The sequence below is a fragment of the Nuphar pumila genome, chromosome 6 (assembly GCF_984573655.1).
Source record: "Nuphar pumila chromosome 6, dmNupPumi1.hap1.1, whole genome shotgun sequence".
NCBI classification, from domain to species: domain Eukaryota; kingdom Viridiplantae; phylum Streptophyta; class Magnoliopsida; order Nymphaeales; family Nymphaeaceae; genus Nuphar; species Nuphar pumila.
In genome coordinates this window covers 116,019,904-116,028,854 of record NC_143254.1, presented here as the reverse complement: position 1 = coordinate 116,028,854, position 8,951 = coordinate 116,019,904, and the positions used below count along the sequence as shown (strand labels likewise).

The following is an 8,951-nucleotide window of genomic DNA, read 5'->3' as shown; positions in this document are numbered from 1 at the left end:
CAAAGTAGAATACCCATCGTGGGTTTAAATCAGTGAAAAACGCAGGTTCCATTACAACCTTGGTGTCACATCTGAAGGTGTAATAAAAAGATCAGAGATACCGATCCAACAAAATCGCGCTTCGCTCAGCAAAATCTTTATTCAGGAAGAGACGCAGACTAGGGTCCACAAATGTAGCATGATCTCATGCCCAAGGAAAGTGTAAGTACACTCAACTTAGATTTTTAAACAAATGTAACCTCTAATCTAAGCATGTAAATAAACTTTTTAGCAAAATCTGAAACTCATTACAAAACATAAATTTTGCAATTAGACTTTTAATGACCCATCAAAACAAATATATATTTTTTCTTTTTATACCATATGTGTTAAAAAGGAAATCACGCCCAATTTTTTTTTTTTCGAAACAGTGTGCCTAATGTGACCCTCTTCTATCACACTTTCATGTGTTTTGCTGAGAATTCCTTAACCCTATGCGATTCAACCCGTGCTAACCCCTCATCTACTAGAAAAAGAACTCACATCTTGTTGTTTTCGAAGAAAATGAGAAAGAAAAAGAGCTCGCTGAAGAAGAGGGAGGAGAATCAATGGAGGAGACACTGCTCTCTCTCTCTCTCTCTCTCTCTCTCTCTCTCTCTCTCTCTCTCTCTCTCTCTCTCTCTCTCTCTTCTCTCTTCTGCTGCTTGGGCTCCGCCGCTTCAAAAAGTGAAGCACAAATTGCTTTCGTGGCAGTCGTCTTATCTCTCCATCGCTGGCCGTCTAACCTTAGTCAGACATGTTCTTTCAACTATTCCAGAATTTTTCATGTCTATGTTTGTGATGCCTGTGGGAGTAGAAAAGCAGCTGACGCACTTGCTGGTAGGTTTTCTATGGTTTGGGTGTCAACTCAAGGGTAAGCATCACTTGATTGGTTAGTGTTCTGGTCTTACCTCGACGTATGGCTGGTTTAGGCATTCATGCACCCAGACTGCGAAGCATTGTTCTTGTCACCAAGCAATGTTGGTTGGCCCACCAACCGGATAACCCTTGTGCTAGTTTGCTTCTTGCTAAATATGGGGCTCCAGCACTTATCCTGGTTCATCTGGGAACCCGGGGTTTGGCGCTCTCGCACTTGCGTAAATCGTGGTTGAGGGCTTTAGCCTACTTTAGAGACCATTTTGAGGACTCCGAAAGTTTTGGTCAATGGTTGCAGTGGGCGTTGGTGTCAAGCGGAGAGTTTCTCACAAAAAAAGTTTATAGATCGTTGCTCTCGTCGGGGGCTGATTGGTTGCCTGAGGATGTGCTTTGGGCGAAGGGTCCTTCTCCCCGTTCTCGAGTCCTGACTTGGTTAATTCTGCACGATAGGATCCAGACCCACAATAATTTAAAGAAGTGGGGCATTCAACTTTCGAGTTGGTGCGTGCTTTGTCAAGCTGCAGAAGAATCTATGTTTCACTTGTTCTGGTCTTGCCCAATATTTGTGGAACTCTTTAGCAGGACCTGGAGGCATCCGAAAGTGTTTGTTAAGGAGGAGTCCTTTGCACTAGATCTGATCTTGGGGCCGGTTTGTATTAGGTGCAGCAAGAGGTGGAGGTTCATCTGGCGGACGTGGTTGCTTACTTCTTGGTGGTTTGTTTGGATGGCGCGAAATGATGCTCATTTTCGTCAAATTTCAGTTAACATTAATAACTTGGTGGATAAAATCTTGGTAGATGTTTATGCGATCTTGTGTATGCATCTTATTGATCTTCTGCTCCCTCCTGCTAATGCTACCTCTCTTTTGCCGCAATCTGGGCAAGCGACTCTGGGTGAGCCCGTTTATCTGTCTGATGTTCTTTTCTGTTGTGCTTTCTTTATTTGTTTTGGCTTTTGCTCTTGTTCAGTTCATGGGTTCAACATTTTTTTGATCTTCATGAGTGGTAATGTTGAATTACTTTCGGCTCTCTCTCTCTCTCAAAGTCGAGGTTGAGAGAGAAAGACTCACGCCCCCCTTTTTATAACACTAATAGGACTTCTCTTCTAAAGTTGACGTCCTTTTTAGAAGGGTTTTTATTCCTTTAAGGCAATAGATTTTTTTTCTAAACAAAACATTAATTATATATATATATATATATATATATATATTACAATATTACTATCTATTTTTAAAAACTTATTTATCCACACACATATGGATCAGGGATCTCAGCAATGGGTCTAAGATCCATATTGGGATCCAAATTGATGTCAACCACTCTATATATATAGTATTATATATATTATTATATAATATTATTTTAATTTCAGACATCAAATATATAATTATTTAAATAAAAAATTTATTTATTAAATTTTAAAATAGAGAAATTGTGAAGTATTATACAAAGCCATGGAATTTTTAATTTCTAATCAATAAAAAAATATTTTTAATATTAAAAATGCATAATTATTGAAATAATAATAAAAATATTAGCTTGTTCGCATGTGTTCAGTATGATACGATGGACATGCAGCCAAAATGGTGTGTCCTTGTAACATACCTCTCAATCTTTTGCCCCTTCTTTGTTACAAAAAGCGCACGTTTGGCACAAGTGATAGCATCTTAGTAAAGCTTTTAAAAAAAAACCAATATCTATATATAGAGAAAAAAACGACAACGTACACAATAGTACTTCCATATTATGCTTCTATTGAGAAAATGAAATGAGCATTGCGCCCTATTGATCAAAGCAAGTCGAGACCATACTACACAATTCAAAGTTTTGAACAAGTGAAAATATGATATATTAGAATGATAATTTTTTTTAAAAAAGATGTTATTTAGAAAAGTGTTTTTTTCGTAAGAATATCATCTAAAAAATATTGCCATAAAATCACGATATTTTTATTATGTCGTTGGTCCTCAGCAACCAAACACCATACATTGGCCATGACTCATGGCTCAAAGTAACAGGCTTAAACACTAAAATTTAGAAATGGTTTAAATCAATGCGGTGCCGTTGTTTCATGCTGATGGAAACATAAAACCAAGGGTCTTAATGACTGTCCATCGGTTGGAGCTAATGCCCCCAACATTGATTTGATCGGACCTGAGCCAGAGTAATGGGCTTGGTGAATACTTTTTTCCTGATCTCTACTGAAAACATCCCCGTTGGTTTTTCAGCTTTATTGATTGTGCATGCAATCCTGCACTGTAGACTGCAACTTCCAGCACACTCATTTAGCAAAAGCAAATGCACTCTCGAGTCAGGTCGCCCATAGGGTCCAATGCAGAAAGCAAAACTAGGGATGGACATTGGGTGAGTCCGATCGAGTCCAAGCTCGGTCAGGCACGTTAGAGTCCGGTAGGGCAGATGGAAAGCCACTGGACTCACCTGGCCCTTAACGGGCTTTGGGGATATATAGAATAGACCTTAGGAGCATAAAGAAGCGCAGAGAGTGTTCCCCCATTGAACTTTGTTTCGCTGTAAATGCGATGCAATGTGGTGGGCAGGAGCTTTCCGTGTGGAGAGTTCCCCAGTTGGCATGCGCCACAGGTTCATGGTGCGAACCCCCACAGGAAAAGCCCCCCCTACACCACGAAAAGGGAGCGTTTTATGCGACACACGGACAGACCCTAAGTCTTGCCAAGCCAAGACCCAACCTATATAGTGTTCCAATGAAAATATAGTTAGAGATCGTAAGTGCAAGCTTTGTCTTAGTCAATACGACCCATAGATGCATTTCAGCATGGTTTTTTTGTTTTTTGAAAAAAAAGAAAAGAATATTTCAGCATGGTTTCTTAAAGAATTGCATCTTAGATTTTGTAATTTTGACGCACAAACATGTTTTTTTGAGCCATAAAGTTTTGGTAAATCGTAAGCCACTGATTAATAAAGATGGTTTTTCAATTATATATATATATATATAGAGAGAGAGAGAGAGAGAGTGGTCGCTGCCTGATCAAAACGGCAGTAAAAAAATAGCGGCGCTTTGAAGCGCTGTTAAAAGTCTGGGCAGAAAAACAACTTTTAGCGACGCTTGCTAAAAGCCCTTTAAGCACATGTTTTTTGTTGTCTAAAGGGCCAAGCCCCGCTAAAAAACTGGGTGGAAAATGGCACAGGTCATTTTTCCTCATTATTGATGCTGGAGCTCACCGAGCGCGTACTGAGTACTCTTCTGTTTTGGTCAGGCTCAAAAGTGGTCAGGCAGTTGCCACTTTTCTTTTACATATATAGGAATGTGTTAATCCTGCCCACCTTCTAATTCTGCCTTTTCAAAAATGCCATTGTTTGTGTTTTTTTCTCACAAATATGATTTTAAGGCTTGTACAATGTAGACAGTTGCTTTTTAAAGCCCTAGAAAAATCTCACATGATTCAGAACTCATTTTCAATTAAACAAACCTTGTAAATGACATTCATAAGGTCCCAACTAAAAAAAAAAAAAAAGAGCAGGTGATTTATGGTTAATAGTTCCATTCCTTCAATAGCACCAAATATTAACCTTATATAGAGATAGAAAATCAAAATTGTGCTACATTCTTGTTTGCGTATATGTAACAACCATTGATTTAATTGTAAAGATGTGTTTAGCATATTTTATTTACTACATTAATATGTTTAAGCATATCAATAAGATTCATTCTGAAAGATGGTGAAAAGACAAGGATGATTTCAAAATGGCCCAAGAAATCTTGTTGCGGTTAACTTAAAAAAGGCAAACATAATAGTTAAATAGAACATGCTAAATATGAAACGATAATTCGTTTCTGGTTTTAGAAATGAGATGTGTGTAAAACCATTATACCAAAAGTAATGATAACATCAGTTGTGGTTCAGTGTCACAACAGATGCACCTCTGCACCATACAGGTATATACAAGTAGATTTGAGGCACAGGCTCGTGTTGCTGTCTAGGGCCTCTAGGCTGCCATGAGCTCATGTCTAATCACATTTCAAGCTGCACATGCGTCCGTAAACCGTTCCATATCAAGCCAGCTATTGCTAGCCTCTTCAAGTATCCAGCCAGATGTTTCAGCACCAATGTAAAACCATGGATTTACAGATATCCATGCCAATCATCTGTCCCTATCATATCAGGTCATTCTGAAGTTTTTATTATAGGGATGTAAAACCGATTATGGGCTCGATAACAGGCAGAATTAAAACCTTGGCCAAACCCAAAGCAGAGCGGCCTTCGACGCGTTGCCACCACGCAAAGCGAAACCAAAACCTCTCTCTCTCTCTCTCTCTCTCTCTCTCTCTCTCTCTTCCTGAAGCAAAACCAAGCACAGGAGAACAGCAACATAGAAAGGGCAACTTCCATTTTCGTGGTGAAGAAGAAGGAGGAGGAGGAGGTTGGAGGAGGAAGGAGGTGGTGGTGTTAATACCAAGAAATGAAGTAAAAGAGATGATTGAGAGTGATGCAAAAGCTGTGGAGCAAAAGCCCGCCGCCCTTCTTCTCTGTCTCTGCCTTGGGAAGCCCTCGCCACCTCTTCGGCTTCCTCACCATGCCCGCTCTCCCTCGTCCCCACCTCCTCCCCGCTAAGACCCTCATCCACCAGACCCCCCGAAATCCTACCTCTGTCTATCCCTCCTCCAATCAATCAAGGCTCTTCCCCGGCTGCGGATGCCGCGCCGCGTACCAGCAGAATGGCGCGCCCGCTAGGGCTTGGGTGGTTTACAAGGAAGGGGCGGGAGTCGTCGGCGCCGCCTGGCTGCACAGCCGGCTGGACGGACCGTGCGCGGCGGCGGTGAAGGAGGGTTTGAGCAGCGAGGGCGAGGAGAGGGAGGTCGAAGAAGGCCCAGAGAGAGAAGCCGAGGACGAGGAAGAGGAAGGGAAGCTCAAGTCGAGGAAGCGCCTGCAGAAGGAGAGGCGAAACAGGGGCTCTTCTTCTTCTTCTTCTTCCTCCTCTTCCCTGTGTTCTTCGGCTTCGGCTTGTGCAGGACTCGCTGGTCTTCAGGGTAATGCCGACCTTCTTACTATTCCGGGAGTCGGCCCTCGGAACCTGAGGAAGCTTGTGGATAATGGCATTGGAGGTGTTTCGGATCTCAAACAACTCTATAAGGACAAGGTATGACAGCTCCCCTCGCCACCCCTATGTCTTGTGTATGTAAATCCACCGGGTTATGCTTTATTACGAAAATATTACTGCTTTTCCCTTCTAGCATATTTGTTAGTGATTGTAAAATTTAGTTCCTTGTATCCATAGAACTTTATGTCATGCCTTACAACCGTATGCTTCAATGGCATATCATAAGTCATGCGATTTATATGCCTCACTGCCGAGCCAATTTTGCGAATCCCAGGAAGTATTATATGACATGAGTTCATGAGCGAGAATGATCTGGATAAACACAAGAAAGTGAAAACACTCCTTGTTAAGATTATAATCAATCTATATTTGTCTTTACTGACAGTTTGGATCCAACTAAAAACTCAGATTTCTTTAAGATGTTATTACTCGGATAAGCAATATGGTGTCCAAATAGCTTTCAAAACCAGATTCAACATATCAATGATGAAATGATTATCATTCATGTTGAAATTTTTCTTAACTAAAATTGTTGATATTGGACTACTGTACTCGTTATCTTTACATGTTGATTTGTTTCTGAGCAATTTTGAGCTCTTTCTCCTACAGTTCTTGGGAGAATCTAGTCAGAAGATGGTTGAATATTTACAGAGCTCTGTAGGGATCATTCATAGAAACCACGCTGAAAGCATAACTTCCTTCATAAAAGAGAGTGTTGATGAAGAGTTAAAAGAGACAAATTCAAATACCAACAAGAAATCTGCAAAGAATAAGAGGTTAACATTCTGTGTTGAGGGAAACATAAGTGTTGGGAAGACTACATTCCTTCAAAGAATAGCCAATGAAACACTTGAATTGCGTGATCTTGTGGAAGTGGTTCCGGAGCCTATTTCAAAGTGGCAGGATGTTGGACCTGATCACTTCAATATTTTGGATGCATTCTATGCAGAACCCCAGAGGTATGCTTATACTTTCCAAAATTATGTTTTTGTGACGAGATTTATGCAAGAAAGGGAGTCTGCTGGTGGAATTAAGCCACTGCGCCTGATGGAAAGAAGTGTTTTTAGTGATCGAATGGTATATGCTTTAACTCTTGAATGTTCTATTTTATATACTGTGTTTTGATAGTTTTTCATGAATGAACTTTGAGGGATGGTTCTTTATCTTGTTGGGATGAAGGTTTTTGTCCGTGCTGTGCACGAAGCAAATTGGATGAATGAGTTGGAGATCAGCATCTATGATTCATGGTTTGATCCTGTTGTTTCTTGTCTTCCTGGGCTTATCCCTGATGGTTTTATATATCTGAGAGCTAGTCCCGACACCTGCCATAAGCGAATGCTGCTGAGGAAAAGGGCAGAAGAAGGTGGTGTATCACTGGACTATCTGCGTGACTTGCATGAAAAGCATGAGAGCTGGTTGTTCCCTTTTCAGAGTGGAAATCATGGGGTGCTATCAGTTAGTCAATTGCCACTCCATATGGATAGCTCCTTGCATCCTGATATAAGAGATCGTGTATTTTATTTGGAAGGAGACCATATGCATGCTAGCATTCAAAAGGTTTGATCCATGTGTTTTCTTTAATTTTTATGTCTCTTGATTGGATTTGGTAAGGTTCCTTATAGCTTTTCTTTCTCCATATTCAGGTGCCAGCTTTGGTTCTAGATTGTGAACCCAATATTGATTTCAGCAAAGATATTGAAGCAAAGCAAAAGTACGATTGCAATTTTCATTTTTAGCTGCAACTCTCTTGCTCATTCTGCATGTTTTATGATATTCATATCTAAATAGTGTTATTGAGGAATTTATCATATAGTCAGATTTTCCATCTCTGATGTTCTGGAGTTGCTTATGCCTGTCCCACTTTATCCTTTTCAGTACCAAAGAAAATTGTAGGAATAAAGGAATTATGGACAAGCTTCCCCTTATGGTTGTGTATTCATTTTTTATACTTTTGGAGTTTTTTTTCAGAGGAAAAATCTGTGTATTTTGAGACTTTTGAAAAAAAAAACTTTTGTAGCATTTTGAATACTTGCAGAAATATCATGTTATTTTGTTTACATAGATGATGTGAATATTTCTGACGTATCGGAAGTACAATAGAAACTTCAAGGGGAAAAGAAAATATTTTCTACTTATAATATTTCATGTGGTAGGCAATTCCTAATATTGAAGTCCATATGTTTTTTTTTGTGTGTGCGCTGTTTTTGTGGGAAAGATGGTAGTGTTTTCCAGTGTCATGACCCATGGACAAAGTTCCTTTTGCTACTTCGCTTCCATCTCTAGCTACATGATTCATTCTTCTGTATTTCCTTGTTAGTTGACGCACTAACGCTTTCCCTGGTACAGATATGCTCGCCAAGTTGCTGAATTTTTCGAGTTTGTCAAGAAGAAGAAAGAGATGCCCTCCCCTAAACCTGGTGAAGATGAAAAAACTTGTAAACAACATATACTCCTACCTCACAACGGAGATTTCTGGACTCCAGATAAGAATCTTTTCCAGTCTAACACACTGAAATCGTTTGATTTCAGGCGGGCAATGTCATTCCTGTCCAGTTAGTTGCACTCATGCCTTGTTCGATTTGCTAGTTCTGTCTGTGTTTTGCTTTTGAAAATGTTTGAGTTTGTGGCTATATACAACACATACTGATACTCCAGTCCTGTCCTGCAGTATTGTTTTGGTGCCTCTGTGCATGTGTAAGAAGATATAGTTGCAGTGGAAATATGCTATATTTTGTATTGATCAAACTTTTGTTTTCTCTATTTGATGTGCCTTTTAGGTTTTAATGTACTCTTTCATCATTAATCTAGATGAATTGCTCCGTGTCATTTAATTTTATCACCAGAGATCATGTAAGTTGGCATAAGCTTCCCTTAAGGTAAATCAAGAACGTGGTACGTCTTTGGTTTCTTTTTTATTTCAAGAAAAAAAAAGGAATTTGGCATGTATCATGATCTATGGGCGTTGATGTGTAGGCATTA

General features: G+C 39.8%; 1 protein-coding gene across 2 annotated transcripts; it reads left to right on the top strand.

Moving 5' to 3' along the window:
• Window positions 1-5,083: 5,083 nt before the first annotated feature.
• LOC149835829 (uncharacterized) lies at window positions 5,084-8,728 on the top strand. 2 transcript variants are annotated; one of them, XM_090010685.1, is made up of 5 exons: window positions 5,106-6,011; window positions 6,582-7,049; window positions 7,152-7,529; window positions 7,616-7,683; window positions 8,319-8,728. In XM_090010685.1, the coding sequence occupies exons 1-5, from the start codon at window positions 5,361-5,363 to the stop codon at window positions 8,527-8,529; spliced, it is 1,776 nt and encodes a 591-aa protein (XP_089866811.1). In that variant the 5' UTR covers window positions 5,106-5,360; the 3' UTR covers window positions 8,530-8,728. The 2 variants fall into 2 exon arrangements, with proteins under 2 accessions (XP_089866812.1, XP_089866811.1); XM_090010686.1 differs by lacking the exon at window positions 7,616-7,683 and having other exon boundaries at window positions 5,084-6,011; window positions 8,319-8,367.
• Window positions 8,729-8,951: the final 223 nt, after the last annotated feature.

Coding starts and splice junctions, on each gene's coding strand:
- LOC149835829 (XM_090010685.1), top strand. CDS start 5,361: ATGCAAAAGCTGTGGAGCAAAAGCCCGCCGCCCTTCTTCTCTGTCTCT. Junction 6,012..6,581: donor AACAACTCTATAAGGACAAG/GTATGACAGCTC, acceptor TTTCTCCTACAG/TTCTTGGGAGAATCTAGTCA. Junction 7,050..7,151: donor GTGTTTTTAGTGATCGAATG/GTATATGCTTTA, acceptor GTTGGGATGAAG/GTTTTTGTCCGTGCTGTGCA.